Source organism: Podarcis pityusensis (assembly GCF_964106645.2).
Source record: "Podarcis pityusensis genome assembly, chromosome: 12".
Lineage (NCBI taxonomy): Eukaryota > Metazoa > Chordata > Lepidosauria > Squamata > Lacertidae > Podarcis > Podarcis pityusensis.
Genome location: NC_138037.1, coordinates 51,516,272 through 51,536,270, shown reverse-complemented (window position 1 = coordinate 51,536,270; position 19,999 = coordinate 51,516,272). Strand labels below are relative to the sequence as shown.

General features: G+C 38.9%; 1 protein-coding gene and 1 long non-coding RNA gene across 6 annotated transcripts in view; one reads left to right on the top strand and one right to left on the bottom strand.

Annotated features, from left to right (window-relative positions):
- Positions 1-19,999, bottom strand: part of GOLGA4 (golgin A4) — a 55,756-nt gene that overhangs the window by 30,204 nt on the left and 5,553 nt on the right. For 3 of the 5 annotated variants that reach the window (XM_080975693.1, XM_080975694.1, XM_080975696.1), the window contains exons 3-12: positions 18,653-18,751; positions 14,925-14,987; positions 13,796-14,110; positions 12,936-12,983; positions 11,032-11,088; positions 7,012-7,110; positions 6,086-6,224; positions 5,132-5,319; positions 4,042-4,125; positions 3,191-3,338 (exon numbers count right to left, since the gene is read on the bottom strand). In XM_080975693.1, the coding sequence (XP_080831819.1) occupies positions 3,191-3,338; positions 4,042-4,125; positions 5,132-5,319; positions 6,086-6,224; positions 7,012-7,110; positions 11,032-11,088; positions 12,936-12,983; positions 13,796-14,110; positions 14,925-14,987; positions 18,653-18,751 (1,240 nt within the window). Of the gene's footprint in view, positions 1-3,190; positions 3,339-4,041; positions 4,126-5,131; positions 5,320-6,085; positions 6,225-7,011; positions 7,111-8,555; positions 8,770-11,031; positions 11,089-12,935; positions 12,984-13,795; positions 14,111-14,924; positions 14,988-18,652; positions 18,752-19,999 lie in introns of those variants that run through there. The other 2 variants (XM_080975695.1, XM_080975697.1) reach the window with 2 other exon arrangements.
- LOC308460042 lies at positions 8,923-13,948 on the top strand. The gene is made up of 4 exons (XR_013978403.1): positions 8,923-9,171; positions 10,987-11,144; positions 12,965-13,076; positions 13,818-13,948. It is a non-coding gene; the product is annotated as an uncharacterized lncRNA (long non-coding RNA).

Below are 19,999 nucleotides of genomic sequence, written 5' to 3'. Positions count from 1 at the left end.
ATCACTTTTTTAAAGCAGTTTGTGATAAGGAAGAGGAGCGAAAGGAAGGGTTGAGCTTCACCTGAGCTAGCAAGCTTACATTCATATTCTCAAAAATGCATTTTGTGGGTTTCCACAAAATGGTCTCTCTATGAAATAATCAGCTATAGAAGAATGGTATCTTTTACTGGTCCAACTCTGTTTTAAAGCAAGTTATCAAGCTGTTGAACGCAAGTTGAGCACACAGGTTCTCCATCAGTTATAGGGGATTTAAGATAAAGTATCAATTATCTGTTTTTATACATGAAAACCTAGCTTCTCACCTTGCACTAACAAATAAAGATTCAGAAAAGGTTCAATTGACTTTTGCCGGACAAAGAGATAGCTCATGGCTCAGAGTGTTTCAGGGGAAAATATCACATTTATTTGACTACTCTGTGGGGTTCCATGGGATAAAAGAAACATTACCAGGCTGCAGAATGTTGGCAATTGAATTGATGTTGCGCCAAAAAAGATGAAGGCAGCCGTATACAAGAGTGTGTTGCATCATTTTGAGCCACAGAGTGGTATTCTGTGAGATTAACAGCATATCCTTTTTCTCTATTGGAACTGGTGAAGGAAAATGATGAGCACAATTTGCAATTATTTTTAAAACACTCTTCATTTAAAAAAAAAAGTGAAGTGCCAGCCATAAGCCAACTCCTTGCTTTTGCTCTGATGAAATACCTAGGTGTGGTTCAAAAGCTTGCAACAAATTTTCATAAACAACTAGAGTTGGTGCAATAAAAGCTCTCTTTACCTCTTTCTTTTAAGTCTTTCATGCCATATTAACTGATGTCTTCAACTTATGGCACTATCTAGTGGTGAAAGCAGGAGAAAGCAGCATGGAACCAAATTATGCAGACTAAGAAATACTCATTTAGTCTGTTTCAACAAGTATGCAAGAAATGGAAGTGCAGAACTGTAACAAAAAAAATCATCTAGTCAAAACAACATTCTCTTACATTTAGGCAACCTGCACCAATAATGATTTCGAATAAGCACCTGAATATATAAAAGTTTCTTGTCTATGAATGAAATAGCTTTTATGCAAAGAAGGAAAACAATTACGAGGATTTATCTGAAATGGTTGTTTTACATGGCCAAACACTGGCGAACCCTCACAATGTTTTGTGCAGAATATTTAATACTGGTATAATGCTAAAGTTTGAATTATGAGAAATTAATGTACAAGTTATTATAACATAACCGATTTCCGAGAGCTGTAAAACAACACCAAATATTCCAAGGCATTAAGAGATTTAACTGCACTGAACTGAAGGCACTCACTTTAGGTATTGCCTGAGAAGCACAGAATTTACTTTCTAAAGCCCTCTGCAAGCAGCAGTTGAGTGATATAAGTAAGAGATCCCTTACCCCAATCCTGTTCATACAAGGCTTGGGAAAGGCACCATGATTCACTTATTGGCATGTGTGGATGCACAAAAATAAGATGCTTAGTGAGATTTTAACACAATACTTTCATTATTACAGAATGAAAAGCTGCAATAATAATCTGACATATGAACTGAACTGTTATGGTTTTATTTCATTTAGTTTCAAAGTTTAGCATTCCAAGCATATTTTATTATATATATTTATTACAAGACTTGTTGCAATGACTTGTCCATCACATTTGCACACTTGTAACGCAATCCTACCTACTGACTCACAAAAATCAAAACAAGTAGGTCTGTGTTGTCTCTCTCAACAACTTAGAAATACAAGCATACCAAATGTTACCTATCCTTAATATTAAATAGATTCAATAACTCTGTAAAGTATTATCTAACGTTCTATATTAAAATGAAAAATTTGTAAAAGATAACATTTTGCATTCCATTCTGTTTATCTGCCATTTCCCCCACAATTAACTATTTCTGTTTAACAAGCGAAAAGAGAAATGCTAAATCTGGAGGTAGGATGTTGGATGTGTGGAGTGACTAAGAACATAGAAAATATAGGCATAAAACTGTATTGCTGCAATTATGAGTAATCCTCATGGCTGCACATTATCTCTTCCCATGAGCAATTTCTACTGCACTGTCAACACTGGTTAACAAATCATAATTACTTTGTAAACCTGAGTCAAAAATCATAGCTTGAAGTGGTTGCAATCCATGGTTATAGAAATATGATTTGGCATTACCCAGGGGTGGGCAACAGATTGATCATGATCTACCGGTAGATCACGGGACATCTGTGGTAGATCACTGGTAGATCACTGGCTCCCCCCACAGAAACTCAACAACTTTGGCTCCCCTAAGAAAAGCTCAACAACTTTGAGCTGAACCCCCCAAAAATGGGGGTAGATCACTACCAGATTTTAATTCAGAAAGTAGATCGCAGCCTCTTGGGAGTTGGCTACCCTGGGTTATCCATAGCTTCAGTGCACCTATAATGCATAACTATGGTTAACAGTGGGAAGAGAAGGGAAGAGGTAAATTGCTCTGAATGGAGAAGGCAAGAAAGTGCATTCATAAGGCTGCTTCCAAATATGAACAACATGGCTGTCAAAAGACAGATCCTCTTGTTGTCCCCACATTCAGTGTCTACATCACGCTTAATACCAGGAAGAAATTCTTCATCTAGGCCAGACTAACTAGCAGGAATGGAGTGTCTCTTTTTCATAGCATGTGACTTCATGCTTAAGCTATTGGTATGACTACTACTGAATGCCAAGAGTTTTAGCTGCTGTGTGGAACTTAGAAGTAAGGTGGCTCCTCATCACAGGACTTGCTATCAAACTTACTGATCTAACTCCTTCAACTTGTAAGGCACTGCAGAAGCACATTATTCAAAATGAGGTGGCTTAAATCTATGTGGACCATCCTAGCCAGCTCTAATTCCATGATAGGGTTGAGCATTTCCCCCCTAACATGTTTATGTTATAAATGAGGAATGTTGGAACTGTTTTGTCTGCCAACTTATTGCCTCTTTCATTTCTGTACAAGCAATTAAGGAAGGAGTAGAGCAAGGATGGCTGCAGGTTTCCACCAAGTTCCACAAGGCACCATCACTACCATTAGTCAAACAATGATGTTAATTTTGATGGGTCAGGGAAATGGGACAGTTAGTGTTAGTGTTGCAATAGTTAGTGACAAAGTGCAAACAAATGACGCCAAAGAAATGTTTCCTGCTTGGATAAGGAACAATCACCACAACTTCTTACCAGCTTTTTCAGACTTTTCCTTCTGTTCTTTTAACTCTTCACCTTGCATAACCACCTGCTTGACGCGAGTACGCAACTGGGCAATTTCTTCCTCCTTCATTTCCAACGTTTCATGCATTTGCCGTTTGGTTTCTGCTATTACCATGCCCTATAAAATGGGTAATTACAGATAAGGAGGGTGCTGTGTGGAAACATACATACACACACTCAGAAACAAGACATAGTTATTGTTATGCAACTTCCCCACCTCTTTGTTGCATTAGAAGAAAGTGCAGAAGCATTGTGAGGAAGAAAACACTACCAAGTACTGGACAAATATATAGCAACTATAACCAAGAGGAGGGAAAGAGGATCTGGAGATTACTGGTGGAACTTAAAAAAAAATAACCCTCAGACTCTGATTATGTGCATGCAGAGCCCCATATCTATGACAAGTCAAAGACCATGAAGAAGAGCAAACAGCAGGCTTAGATATGGACTTTGCTCCTCCCAGCAGAAGAGAAGAGATGCAATCTGTTCTGGAGGTTTCCTGTTTGAACAGTCTCTAGACCAGTGTTGGAGGTGACAGCTGCAGGGGGAGAAGGGAACTGGCAAAAGTTACCTCCCCTTCCTTCCAAGAAAAGGATTCTGCCCCTGGATCTAAAGTCTTCTGTGGATGGAAGGAGTTGCTTCAGTCACAGAAGAAAAAGTCTGAATCCAATTCTCTCTCTCTCTTTTGCTCTCTCATATATCCTCATTTTAGCAATTATTTTCAAGACTGTCGGCAAAATAAATTCCATGCAATTTTTATGCCTGAATTAGCACTGTTCGTACAATACTTTAGGAATTTAAAAATAATCTATATTGCTTACTTTATCTTGCTCTAGCTGTTCTATCAAGTTCTTGGCGTCACGTAACTGAGTGATCAGCTTGGTCTTCTCAGCCATATGAAGATCCTAGGAGACAGGTTAAAATATAAGCAGTGTACCTATCTTGCAATAACTCTCTTCCCCTCACCCACCAAAGCTTCACATTTGAGTACAGGGAATGACCATTTTGCATGTGACTGCTGATGCACACACCACTTTCAGCCCGGGAAGGGGATGAAACGGCGCAGGCTTACATGTACCCTGCCAACGCATGCAATGACCTGGAAAGCAACCCCCATGGAAACAAGGAGTAGCCTGTATTTCTTACTTGAATATATACTATCATTCAGCTCCCCACTGGAGAACATCAACACACACAACTCTGGGAATCCTCTACATTAAGATACCTTTTTGCTCCTTATAAATGCTGGTTATATAGGGAGGAGGCTGAAAATATCTGTTTCCTTGTTGAAGTTATACTGATATCAGACATTACAGACTTTGAGGGTACAAGCTTTACTTAAAACATTTACACGACACTCTTTGCCCAAAAAGGCTCCTAGAGTTTCTTAAGGAATAATGTGGAGGCTACTATAAAACTCACTTAAAATTTTAATTTTCAGGCATACACTAGATTAAAAATAAAATACAATCAAGAGTAAAATATGTCCAGTTCCTCCTATTGTAACAAGGACTGCAGCCTTGCTCCCAACTGTGCATGAAATATCTCTCTGCTGAAAATTTAAAGGACCATGTTTCCACTTCCGGAATAAAAACATCACTGCATGCTTATACGAAAATAAAAAAACCCAACAAACCTACTTTGAAGTCTAATTAAGTTAGGTTAATAAACACACACAATTAGAAATGTGCAATTTAAGATATGCAGTTCTGGAAGGTTCTGACATATAGTCTACATCTTTTATTATTATTCCATTTAATAGAATTGAAACCATGTCTTGCCCTTACCTTGGGCATTCAGGAATTTTACAATATGTTTCAGGATGTGACATCCGGCATCTTTTGCTTTATCAGTTAAGCAAAGAAAATGTTGACCTTGTGTGAATTGATACACAAAGTCATTTTTCAGTACCTTTATTTTCTCTAGTTCCTGAAGTCTCTCATCCAGTTGTTCCTGAAGTGCCTCTTTTTCACTGATTAGCTGTACTGAGCGCTCTTTATATGAGCGGATTGTTTCTTTACATCGATGGAGCAAGTTCTCTTGACGTTTCACTCGCTGAGTAAGAGCTTCTAGTGTTTTAGCAGAATCCCCATCACCACCTACATCAAACAGAAAATTATGTTTGGGCAATATAATTGCCTGGACAAAAAATGCTTGAATACCATGACTGAAGAAAGGTGTGAGGAAAGTAAAGTTTATATCCAAAATAGCACTAAGTCACTGGTTCCGTTACTGCAACAATTTCCACTTGCACAACCAAACTCCCCACTCTCCTTCGCCCATATTTTCTCTAAATCTTGTCTGAAGGTTCTTCCTACCCTCTGGAGCAGATCTGGGGTTGCCGGAATACATAAAACAACCTTGCCTTCGATAGGAGAAATTTTAAAAAGAACAAAAGAGGCGGGGAGAAGCCAGCTAAGCAAACCCCTGTCACGTAACTGAAAGGGAATATGCGGAGCTCTGATAAGCACATCTTACCTCGGCAACATCTTGCCCCTCCTCCCAGAGAGAAAGGGGTGAATGCAGGAGGAAAAGGAATTTCTGTTGTACAAGCATAAATTCTAATGGAACAAGGGCACTGGATACTGGCCAATGTGAACTAAATAAATGAAGAATACTATTGTAGTGCTCTCATAGTAACATCATCTGGAAGTTCTTAAAATCCCCTGCATGTTCAATAAGAGATCTTAACATCAATATTTTATCAACAATCTAAAATGCAGCTGTAAAGCCCTATCAACACTGAACTAGAAATCTGTATTAGGAAACATAGTTATTCAGTAGAACTTGGTGAGATGAAAGCACAAGATTGTTAGTATCTTATTTTCAAGATATTTACACTCTTTTTCTAATACACCAACCTACCAGGACTCTCTGGTTGCACAGCATTCTCTGTGTTTAAATCTTTTGTTGGACTCTGAACTTCTGGTTGAGTCTGAACATTTGGATCAGGTAACTCAATACTTATTTGGCCATTTTGCAATCGTTGTTTCAGTAATGATACCTGCCAAAACAACAAAGTAATATAATTCAGCTACTGTCTGACATTTCTTAACATATAATAAAAATGTTTACGTGGCTGCTGACAGGTGAACTACAGCACAATGTCAGACTTCTGAAAAGCTGCTGGCCCATTGGAGGCATATTGGAGAGTGAGACAGAAGCAGGCAGAGGAGGAAGACAAGGCCAGATGGGAGTGGGGTCCAGGTGAGACACAGAGGAACAACTCTAAGGGGAGTGACAGGAGGTAGCGCTGGGTGCAGGAGGTATCTGACTAGAGGTGTGATGTCACAGGGATGGAACACTCCCCTGTCAACCTGCTTGGTCCCTCCCCTGGATCCAGTTCTCCACCCCTTCCCCTGGCTTGGGCCCTTTTGGGGTCCTGAATTTCACCTCTCCCATCCTGCTAGGACTCTCCTGGTGACATCTAGCTCCAGCTCCTCCCATTCCTCCTCAAGATCCCCTCCATTACATCTGCACAACGCTTATGACAGTAAGATTCTGATATGCTTAAAATCCGAAGGACAATTACATTCCCAACTATGCTTTCATCCAGGTAGTGTAAATTTTGGTCCAAAATGCTGACCAAGCAGCAGTTTTCTCCATCCTCAATTGTTCCTCTCTCCTGAACCCATCAACAAAACAATTGGGAAACTGACTTAGAAAGAATGAAACAGATGAAAGATTATGCTATCTCTTGGCAAAGCTAGTACACTCAGTGTGTAAGAAAAGACAACTAACTGTTCTTCCAGGGTACTTTGGAAGCATCTCTCTTGACCAAACATAGATACCTGAGTCTGCAGGACACTGATGAGTTGATCCTTTTCTTCTAAAGATGCATCGAACTCTTCCTGAAGATGTTTTTTGGCCTGTTGATCCATCTGGAGTTCCTTAAATAGAACGTACATTTTGCAAATATTTCTAATTGATAATAATAAAACAGTTTAATCAGGGGGCTATCCCTACATTGTAAGAAGGGTGGTCAAGCACACCATTCAGACAGGGAGATTTCCTGTAGTGTCCCACAGGGCTCCATCTTGTCCCCCATGTTATTCAATAACTATATGCAACTGCAAACAGATTTGGAGTGAATTGTCACCAATACACAGATAACACCCAAGTCTCTGTTTGTTCTACTTTGTTCTACACCTACCTGGGAGAGGCAGGTGAAGTACTAAACCCGTGCTTGGAGATAGTGATGGGCTGGATGTTGGCTGAAGAACTGAAAATGAATTCTGCAAAAACTGAGGTCTGATGTGTTCTAAGGTTTCAAGTCCAGGAGGTTGCCTTTTCTGGACAGGGTTGCACTCCCCTGGAACAATTAGATCTACAGCTTGGGGGCATTCCTGGATCTAGCATTGCCACTGGAAGTTCAGGTGATCTCAGTAGCTAGAAGTGCTTTTTCCAGCTATGTCTAGTTTGCCAGCTATGTCTCCTTTTGGACAGAGATCTTGCCACATACTCCATGCTCTGATAACTTCAAGACTGGATTGCTGCTTCTACCTGGGGCTGCCCTTGAAGATGACATGGAAAGTTCAGCTGATCTAAAATATACAACAGCCAGATTACCAGCTGAGGTTCAATTTAGAACTCATATACAGCAGCTTCAATAGTTGCCTCTTTCCAGGCCCAATTCAAGGTGTTCACATTAGTGTTTCAAGCCCTACAACTTAGTCCCTAAGTATGGTTGAAAGTCTGGTAAGAAATTGAAATGATGATGTTAGTTGACAACCAATGCCAGAATGACTCTACTATAAACAACTGGTTTTCATTTCATTTTGTTTTTTTGTGAATGACCACTGTTCATATTCTAATTATCACTGCAAATTTCTGCATTTATTTCCTTTTGACTTCACTGTTTACAATCCCCTCCCAGATGTGTATAGGTAATGATTTTCTTGTGACAAATTCATGACTGCAGCTATTAAGATTTTTGCTACTCAAACAGTGAAGAAATGTGAACCAGCTCATACTAATTTCTAATGAAGTTCATAGAGCAACAGGATTGCCAACTTATGAAGCACCCTTTTAACTCTCCTTTTAACAGCCCCATGCCACCTATTAATTCCTGCATCGCGAGCTGATGGTAAACACACAAGAGCTAAAAAAAACCTAACAACACATGGCTAGGCCAATTATTTCTGTGGCCAGTTGACAAGACTGTAGAGAAATCTTTTTCAGCATTCCAAAAATGTGATGAACAGAACTGCTAGAAGGTCTAGTTTCTTGCTGTTTCCTCATAAAATGTGAGTGTTTATAGAAAGAAATGCTTTGGATTCTATGCTTAAAAACCATGTTATGATATTAAGTCACTATTTGCAAAATATACACATACCTGAATTAACACTCCACATGGCAAAAAAGAGGGCCAATTTCTTGTAATCCAAAAAGGAGGATTAAAAGGCATAAATACTGCTGCACAGAACAGCTATACACACTTCCACAAGGATTGATGAACAGAACTGGGGAAGGCCTTGGCAATATCTGACAACATCTTGTATTTGCCAAGTCATCTCCTAAAATCATTTGTCTTATCGTTGATCTAAACACATCAGCCATCTAAAATTACCCCAGACTAGATTGGTTAACATGTGCACACTTCATGACCTTAGGAGGTCACTGATGCTATGGCAACCTAGTTGAACATAACCAGGCGGAACCCGGTGACATCACTGTGACAGTTTGCATGCAGAATGTGTCATACTAGTTTCAACAGCAGATTATATCCTGAAGTCAACCAATAGCTAGGAATATTGACAACTGCTGTGGTATTCTTTTCTATGTAGTGACTGATGTCACTGTCCCACTTTAAACACATTGCTCATTATTTTGATTTCTAAATATCCTGAACTATAAACATCTACATTTATTACAGTTATGTCAAATGATGCTGCAGCTTCACTGGAACAGAGCAAAGTATTCAGGGAATAGAGAGTCCCCTGCTGTTTTGAGTAAGTGGGCATTTGCTCCCTCAAACAAACAGAAAATCCCAGCTCATTGCAATGTTACCTGATAAAATCAAATAACCAATGTTCATGGACTTTTATTATCTATCTTAGGTACCTATTCTCCATTACACACTCATCAGTAATGTAAAGTGACACTAACAATTTTGCAAACACTTTGGGACATGAATCAGCAAAGCTAGAATTAACTTTAATACTTTTATTTCACATTTATTAAGCGGTAACAGAATACATCATTCTTTAAGGAATGGTTCTTTAGTTGGTAGAAAGCACAATAGAAAGTGGATTTATTTACAGTGGTACCTCGGGTTAAGTACTTAATTCGTTCCGGAGGTCCGTACTTAACCTGAAACTGTTCTTAACCTGAAGACCACTTTAGCTAATGGGGCCTCCTCCTCCTCCTGCTGCTGCTGCACCGCCAGAGCACGATTTCTGTTCTCATCCTGAAGCAAAGTTCTTAACCTGAAGCACTATTTCTGGGTTAGCAGAGTCTGTAACCCGAAGCGTATGTAACCTGAAGCGTATGTACCCCGAGGTACCACTGTACATGCATTTGCAATAAGTAATGCTGCAAATCCTGCAGCACTCACAAGTACTTTGTCCCAATAAATTAGTGGGCTTTAGTGTACAAAATGATGTGCTAGAACACTTTAACTTTATTAAGCAGCTGCAAATAATGTTTGTACAGTAGAACAGAGATTTGCAACTTAATTTACATAACAGAAAAATGAATAGAAGTAGGCAAGCAACTCAAGGATTTCTGGCTTTGCAGTATTTGTAGAGTCTGAGGATTGTATTTCAGCTGACGCTAAGTCTTCCGTCCACAAAAAGGAGGAGGAAGAGCCTTTCAGCTCTTGCCCCTTCCCTAGTACACCTCTAGGAAACTGCTTTCCTACCCATTCTGCTGATTGAAAACTTACTGTCAAAATCAGTGACACCATTGGAGATAACACTGCAAAGCAGGGGTGGCTAACCTGTGGCCCTTCAGTTGTTGTGGGACTATAACTCCCATCATCCCTGATAACTGGCAGTAAAACAAGTACTGGTAGTGGGGAGTAATTAAGTAAATGGTTCTTTACATGAACATTAACTGTGAAAATGGCAAGACGTACAATCTAGGGAATACATCTGAAGAAACAAGGAAAACGTATTTCAAGATCCCTTTCCTTATGGCCGTAAGTTCTGCCTCCTGGCAATTAATTTGGGAGATCATGTTACACCCCCCCCCCAATGCATAATACTCCAACTAGACTTGGCTAAACAGTTGTATATATGACCTTAAATAGACCAGCACTAAACAGTTTTTATACAGTATTGCGATACTACCTTTGAAAACAGTAACTAGATTATTTGCACCTAAAAAAAAAAGCTTATTTGAAGCCAGGCCTGAGCTGTTATATTTTAATTTTAGATCTACATATTATTTACCTTATGAAAGACTGATTGTTTGCATATTGATCTTATTCAGTGAATGGCCTCGTCATTGTGGTTTCACTATTTTACACATGTTTTCTATACCAATATCATCAATATTTTATTTGATTTGCTTTTACAAAATATATGTATTAATTATTATAATATACCAATATAAGTTATTGTTTTGATTGCCTCAATTATTATTCTACTGTGTGTGCGAAGTTTTTCAGAAAGTGTCCATTCACTGAGAATTACTGCTAAGATATTAGAAAAGATATTTGCTTTTTGTAAAATCTTCATAAGGCCTATGCTGACTACCTGAATACTCTTTATTACTGCGCTTTATTACTGTGACATAGCTAATCATGTAAACTCAATTCTCAGATTTTTTGTTGTAAGATTACATGCACAACTGAAATGAAGTATTACCTCCCGAAGTTCACCAATTCTGCGAAGTGCTTTATCCTGACTCTGGCTCAATATTCCCTAAAAACAAACAGAGAAAGATGATTTTTGAAATATTGAATACATAAAAGCTACATGTGAGTAACAATTTCTGTTTTGCATTGCCACTAAAAATCAAGCTCCGGTTCAAGAGCTATATTTCCCCTAAAATACAAATCTGAAATGTCTAGACGTAAATTAAGCACGAAGCAGTTTGTACTTCCTTAAACTTAAGGAATTAATTTCCTTATCCCTCCAACATTTCCCTCCTTGGCAATCCTTGCTCCAGTTTAATTTTGTGCTATCTCTTTTAATAATAATAATAATAATAATATTTATTACGGCCATAGGCCCATACAGATAAAAACAAGACATAAATAACAGCTTGTGCACGTGGGAAAAAACAGCCGCTAAAACACCACTGTAACAATAAAATACTATGAGATGGAATGACATACTGCGCCTTAATTAGCTTGTAGTGCTCCTTGGCAACGCTTTTGGGTAAGGACAGCGACCAGAAACCTAGCCACTTTCAGGGTCGTATGGGTATCCTTATCCTGCAAGATTTGGGCAAGGTGGAATTTTGGTGGGGTACCCTCTAGTTTCTGCATGATTGATCCCAACAAATTTGCCCGTGGCACGTTGAACAAGGGGCAAGTGAACATAATGTGCTGAAGCGACTCCGGCGTCTCCTTATCACATTCGCACATGGCGGAGGCTTGGCCCTTTGAGAATCTATGTCTCAGGACATTGGAGGGAAAAACGTTAAACCTCGCTTTGGTGAAGGCCAGCCTATGGGCAACAGTCGAAAGGGAGGAGAGGTATGATGGAACGCAGTAAGTTAAAGTAATACCAATGTTCTGGGGCGAACAAACACCTCCCCCCAGCGTATAATTTCGCTGTAAATCGATGTCATCCAATCTTTGGCGGATCAGTCTTTGAGCAGTAGTTTGATCTAGTTTTAGGGAATCTAAGGGAGAGATTCCATAACTCAGGAGTTTGGCATGAATTCTACTAGTCCAAAGGCTGGAGAATTCGTCTCGCCATAAGCATTGGACAAGGTAATGGTCTGGTAATCTATGCCACAATGATAACCAATAACTGAAGACTTGCTTCCACAGGCAAGTTTCTAAGGATGCGATCTTCAATTCTAGTCGCATGGCTGCGTTACTTACGCACAGGGGGAGCATTAGGATCCGACGTAGGAATTGGTTTTGCAGAGTCTCAAGAGGAGCAAGATCTGTCATCACGGCCCAGAGCGGGGCAGCATAGGCAAGCACGGTAACCACTTTTGCCTTGAACACCTTTAGGGCCGAGGGAACATGCAAAGCTCCATCCGAAAAGAAAAATCGGAGGAGCGCATATGACAGAGTTTTGGCCTTATTAAGTAGGTGTTGAATTTGTGCTTTCCACCCCAAATTGTATTGAAAAATAACTCCTAGGTATTGAAATTTTAGGACTTGCTCTATTTTAATTCCTGAAGACTGCAAGCTTTGCAAAATATTGTTCCTATTAACAATGTTCCTAAAACAGACAAGCACATTACTGCAATTCTAATTCCCACTCGTCTTTGTCATCACTGTTCTGCCTCTGGTCAGGAGGTTTTTGTGATAGTCATGATCAGTGGCAAAATAATTTAGGCCAGAAATAACAGCCTTTAGAGGTGCAGGGAATCTAGTTTTCAGGTAGGCTTATTGGAGCTTGACTGAAGGAGACTCCAGGGAAATAGTCACATCAGGGGAAAGGAACACTTCTGTGGATTACAACCATATTTAAAGACTCTCTGTTGCGTACTGGGCACAATTTAAAGTTACACCCTTAAAAGTGTCGCCTGGCAAAGAAAAGGCTATAAAAAATGTTCAGGTAATATCCTAAGTCTTTTTTCTTACCTGCAGCTTTTTCTTTTCTCTTTGCACAGTTTGATAGGCAGTGACCAGCTGAAAAGCGTAAAACACAGCTGACAATGAAGAAGTATCTGAAGAAGTGTCTATACAAACTGTTTACTGTGAAACCCAATGTGCTTTAGACAGGTCATTGAGCTTTATTGTTTCTCACCCCCTATGAAAATGTTCACCAACACATTTGAATTTACTATACTATAATACTGTATACATCAAAGCACACTTTAGCCTTAGCTATTGCAGCACAGACATGTGTGTTCCAATTCATGTTATTTTTAAATACAATTCCCAGATAATTGAAATGCTTTATCCAATTTTTTGGGTTCCCTCTCTTTGTAAATTGCATAATTTTTGTCTTATCATAGTTAATTTTGAGGTTATTAATAGAGCAAAAGTTTGAGAAACTCTTAGATAATATTTTTAAACCCGAATAGGAAAGTGAGATAATTACTGCATCATCTGCATAAAGTAATAAAAAAACTGGGATATTGTTTAAATAAGGGATATTAGTGGTTACATTCTGAAGAAATAATGGGAGGTCAGATAAAAAGAGATTAAATAGGGTAGGGGCCAAGATACAGCCTTGCCTAACTACTCAGTTATTCAGAATTGGACCTGCAAGTCTACAATCTTTTGAGACTTTAACATATATTTGGTTACTTGAGTGTAAACTTCATCAAAGCACACCCTAAACCTGCTTCAGAGGGGTGAGGGACAGGGAGGGCAAAGGAGGCTGCAAGGGGGGGGAGCCCTAAATTTCTGTTAACAAATGCTTGTTTCACCTTCAGTTAGTTCTTCCCACATTAGTTTTTCACATGGCTCACTAAAAAACTCAAGTATGTTCCTACCTCTGAGTATTTTCCTCTGTAGCTGCCTAAACTTCGTTCCATCCTGCGCAACCGTTGCAGCAGCTGTTCCTTGGGGAGGCTGTCTACATTTCCGGGCAATTCTTCTGCTTCACTTTCCACATCAGATGGTGGATCAAACGTGGGACCAGGAGAATCAAAGTCCAGTTTGTTCAGGGAATCTCTTGAAGAAGTCCGTACTAAAGACTCTTTAGAAGAGGATCGGAACAAAGTTTCCTTTAAGGGGCTTCGAAACAATGATTCCATCGAAGGAACTCGAATCTGAATCTTCTGTGCAAAAGACTGGACATCACTAGGCTGTGAATACACAAGACATTGTCTGAGTTTCTAGACCACATTTTCTTAACACACACCAAACAAAACATACTGGCACACATGTAAAGTGTTACACTGCCAGTATAAATTTACCGGTACTTCCAAAAGTAAATACTTTTCTTTGACGCTTATGAAGTACAAGTACTCCATCAGTGTATGAATAAATTTTGATTTATTTATTTATCTAACAAACCGATCATTTCCAGAAGTGGTAAAATATAAAGGTAAAGATAAAGGTACCCCTGCCCGTACGGGCCAGTCTTGACAGACTCTAGGGTTGTGCGCTCATCTCACTCTAAAGGCTGGGAGCCAGCGCTGTCCGCAGACACTTCCAGGTCACGTGGCCAGCGTGACAAAGCTGCTCTGGCGAACCGGCACCAGAGCAGCACACGGAAACGCCGTTTACCTTCCCGCTGGTAAGTGGTCCCTATTTATCTACTTGCACTTAAGGGTGCTTTCGAACTGCTAGGTGGGCAGGCGCTGGGACCGAATGACGGGAGCGCACCCCGCCGCGGGGATTCGAACCGCCGACCATGCGATCGGCAAGTCCTAGGCGCTGAGGCTTTAACCCACAGCGCCACCCGCATCCCAAATATAGTTTATATTAAATTGGGCAAGTTTGATGAGACTGTAAAATATAAGAAGCATAAAAATAATGTATTTCCTAAGACACTCTGAAGCTCAAGCATCAAGCTATTTGGCCGCCTCTGCTTTAGTACCAAGACATTACAGACGCAAACGAGAAGTTAGTCAATAGCTACAAAATAAAATAAAATATATATTGTATGCTCCATACCTGTGGGGAAGATGGTTCACTTTCATTATTATTAGTGCTGGGTGTTGCTTGCTTAAATACATTCTAAAAGTTGAAAAAATAAATATTTCAAGAAAAAAATTAGAACACAGTGTCCTAAGTAGCAATTTTGCAGTATATAAATAATATAAATGGAAATCTACTTTTTTTTTTTAGTAAATTAGTACTTTTACTTTGCAACTGCTTATTAAGATGCATTCATGCAAACTGAAACAAGCATATTAACCAGAAAGTCTCCCATAATACAGAAGTATAAAGCAATTGTGCTTATATGAATTAGCCCAACAATGAAAAAGTATAGAGAATTTATCATAAGATGTGTTCCTTATGAAGAATCTCAAAAGCTAATTGACAAGCACAGGTCTGGTCCTGATTCTGAGGTCTCCTGAATGACCAGCAAAATCCCTACACGAAAACATTCTACTTCATACAATTTTGGATTATTATCATTCCCTATACAAGTCTTCAGAGATGGCAGGGCAGAACTAAATAGGGGGAAATAAAGTTTGCTGATAACAACATCAGTCTTATATACACAAAAATCCCATTAAAATAACTATGAAGATTAGTACTTACACCTTTTGAATGTTGTAATTTCAACCATTTCTTTGGAAAATGCACTTTTAGGGTGAAAGGATATTTCAAAATAAAGCTATTAATGTGATTGCTCTCAAATGTAAACTTATTTTACAGAGATTGTTACAAGTTGCACAACAATCTTCAGATATGAAAATGTTTACTTACTATAATGAACATTTAACATAAACTATGCAATGTTTTTAGTACTTCCTATACTACATTTTGCTTAACCATACTAGCCAAGATCCAAAAAACTATTTTAGGTACATCCAACAGCTTTTGGAATTTTTCTCTTTTATTTGACTTCCACCTATCTCACAATTTGCTCTGCAAAGCCTCCTCGGGTTCAACAGCGTGTGATACTAGGCATGGAGGCTATTTACAGAGCACCAGTCCAATGCCCTCTTTTGCTTTAAACTCACTAAGGCCACACATTTAAAAATATTATATTGTCAGCAAAATAAGCAAAACAAAGAGAAATATATTGGGGATTAGAAGCATATTCATTTTAGACCTCTCAGGTCCTTCATCAGAAGTGCAGTCCTTGGTTATACTGTCTCTACTGTCCTTTTATTATTGAATATTAAACATTTTCTCCTACTTTTTTGCTTCTTGCCCCACCCCATTTGTCTTTTTCCAGACAAACTACAAGCTGTAGCCAGGGTTTGTTCTTTTATCTGAGTGAGGAAAACAGTAGACCCGGGTTTGGATGTGATGCTAAGCCAAACCATGGCTTAACTTTGCGTAGCACAGCAGTAGGAGGACCACCACAGGAGGAACGGACATGCTGCAATTTCTGCTATAAATACTCACATGCTCACACAATCATGCTCAGCCATGGTCTGGCTTAGTGTTAAGTGTGAACTAGCCAATGGGAGCAATCCAGTAGGTTGGTCTCCTATCCAAGACTAACAAAAATGAAAGACAGCTTTTATCCCTAAGATCTGAGAGAAGTATCTGCCTGTAACCACAACACTAAGATCAGAAATAAGGCTATGCCTGCTCTTCAAAAAGGATTAACCCAGATTTTAGCATTGTTAAGACTATAACAGAGAAGCTTGTGGTGCTACCTTTTATTATCGGAGATGCAAATTTTGTCTCCAGTCTTAGTGCTGTGGGATCACAGCATTAAGATCAGAAATAAGCTCCTGCTTGCTCTCACAGCTTGGATTTTGGATCACCGGATGACACATAACATCAGTCAAAATAAAAAAATCCTTCCAGTAGCACCTTTAAGACCAACTAAGTTAGTTCTTGGTATGAGCTTTCGTGTGCAAGCACACTTCTTCAGATACAGGTATCTGAAGAAGTGTGCTTGCACACGAAAGCTCATACCAAGAACTAACTTAGTTGGTCTTAAAGGTGCTACTGGAAGGATTTTTTTATTTTGACTATGGCAGACCAACACGGCTACCTATCTGTAAACATAACATCAGGTAATTGACAGATGGGCAGCCTCTTCCTTCTGTCAATGTGGTCAGCTGAGGGTGAACTGGTTCTGGATTCGGTCTGCCAGCTGGATCATCTTCCTTGTCCCTGCCTTATCGTAGTGTGTTCTCAAAAAGTGCCAGGGGGGTTCTATTATTCAACACTAATTCAAAACTTACCCAGAACATAAAGCAATGAGCAACTCACTGAGGTGTAATCAATGCTACCCGCTTGCTTCAGGACTTTTGTGCCTAAACAATGGCATTCTCATACTGAATCAGTCTGCCCTAAACCAGTTTACCAGTAGATTTGCAAAGGCGGCAGCAGAGGAGAAGTAAGTGCCACTCCAAACAAGTAGCTCATCTCATCACCAACCACTGCTGGACCCATGTGATTACTTAAAGGCACTTCTCACATACAAATTGTAACTCAATCGAAGTGGAAATTAAAATAAGGCCATAATCCTAAACATGCTTACTTAAACAACTCTGTCAAAGATAATGGGACTTACATCAGAGAAAATCCATTTAGGTTGGGATAATTATGTAATTTATTTAAGAAACCTAAATATGTGGAACAAAGCTCTCACACACACCCCGTCTGAATGAACTTTGCTTCCTCTGTGCCCCAGCCAATACTTGTTTCCAGTGCCATCTAGGCTGCATAGTTAATTTAGTCCCAGATAGATGCAAGAACTTTAATACAAAAAGGAGCTTACAGATTTCATAGTATCGATGGATGTCCCTGGGAGAATGTAATACAGAGTCTACTTACAATTATAAACATTTTTTAAAAAAATTAAACTGTCTGCTGCAGGTGAAACTAGCTCAACAATGAAAAGGAAAAGCAACTTATGGAAAGCATTTCTCCTCTATTATATATACTTCATTCCAACAGTATGCAAATACTGTGGATGATATGTCCAAATGCCATCATAGTGCGTTCTTTTAAGCAATTTGAAGTTAAGTTATAAGAAGGCAAGCTGGCCTGAAATACCAAACCTAATTTTGGCCTCATCTGCTTGTTCTAATTGTATGGGGCACCAACTGAAGATGGTGACATAAGGATCGCGGTGGAATGATTAATTTCCAAGGGAAGTTTCTATTCTCAGTCACCCATCATTTCTAACAGGGTCAAAAAAGAAAATGGAACAAATTAGCAAAAGGAACCCTTTGTACATCAGGGAGCAATGATTCCATTTCTCATGTTCTTACTCTTCATCCTCCTGCTTGTCCTCATTCTGTAACTTCTCTCTGAGCAAGTGCAAAACATATTCTTCACAGAACTAGAACTAGAAAATAATTGTTCCTCAATACTCTCAAGGATACCAGGCAAAAAAATTTTTTTTAAGATCAGGTGTGTTATGATAAAGAAAAAGGAGATGGCAAAGCTTTTTTAAAAATCAAAAGAACCACACACTAAAATTATCACCGATACTACAATGGTATTTTGTGATTAATGCCTGAAAGCAAAGCAATGTTAATTTATATGTTAAATTAAGCCAATGTTATCATATAACTTGGTTTGCTTAACTCTTGATTAAGCAAAAATATGCCCTGAATTTTAGTGCAGGGTTAGCAATACGGCACTCAGTATGCTTTAGTGAGACTATAAACCAAAAGAAGCACTAGTTTTTCCCTATAATAGCCTCTTGTCCAAGTCAGGGTGTCACTATGAGGGACAGAACAGGGGCAGGGACTCACCACACTTTCACTCTGTGGCTTATGTCGTTTGGTGGGATCCAAAGCAAAGACAGTATACTCAGAAAGAAAAGCAGGCTCTGATATCATCCCAGCTAGCAGCTGTGTCATTCATTGCAAAAAGCAAGGAAATGAAAAATAAAACATGGTAATAAGCTAAAAGGAAGGAACACAAAAGCATGTTGCAGTTTGAATTCAGAAATGTTTGTGCATAATGCTTACAAAAACTGCAAAAGTATGTATCACTAGCACCAAGGAAAGTTACTGAGTAGGACACACTGAAAGTGGAACAGAACACTCAAGCCAGCCAAGGTGTATGCATGTATACAGACATGAGAGAATAAACAACAGAAACTGATAAGCCTTATTTTAGAGTTTTTAAAATGAAAATAATTGTGTATTGTCAAGTATCATCTGCATATTTAAGCATCATCTACATATATGTGCATGGTCACAATATTTACAAGTCAATACTTAATGGGGATGAGAGACTACCACAGCAATAGTCTAAATTATGATTCCAAGAATTCACTAATTATCATCCTTGTTTTAGGAAGGTATGATGAGCAAAGATCTACTTTTTAACATGCACTACCCAACGTATTTTATTCCACTCCAAATTATTTAAATGAATGATGACAGCAGTATAAGCATACACATATCAAAATACAGCAGAGAAAAGAAGGGAAAGCCTCACATGACATTATAATCGCAGGATTTTTCCTTTACTTCTCTAAACTAGTAAAGTAAGTTGTAAACAAACCTTTCAACTATAATATACACAATAACTCAGGAATTATTTTAAAAGTGCATGACAATAGTATAAGTCTGTAAACTAGCTTTGAACAACCTAGTGCCCTCCAGATTTGAACTACAACTCCTGCCAGCCTCAGACAACACATCTGTTTGGGCAGGCGGTAGTGCAAGGCATCTGAAGAGCACCAGGTTGGCAAAGGCTATTCTAAACTACTGTGGCTATAAGCATTAACGCTGAATGCACGAACAAATTATGTGTAATCATGCTGAATACTAAATTCAGGTTGACCCCTGCTCTGTGCATTATTCGCCAAAAGAACTAATATGTCAAGAAGAATAGTGGCTTGCAGAAAATATGGCAATGAGTCATCTGCCAAATTAATATACTTAACTAAGGTCTGCTGGCTAACTAAATCTGATGGTATCAGACTGCTAGTCACAAAACTGATAAACTAACTCTACTCTAACTAGCAAAAGCTGTCCTTTGCTCTATTCACTAATAATTATTCAAAATCAAGTGTATGAAAGTAAGGTTTGGCAACTTGACTGTCACTCTACAAATGAACAGGAATAAAGGCAGGATAAACAGCAGCC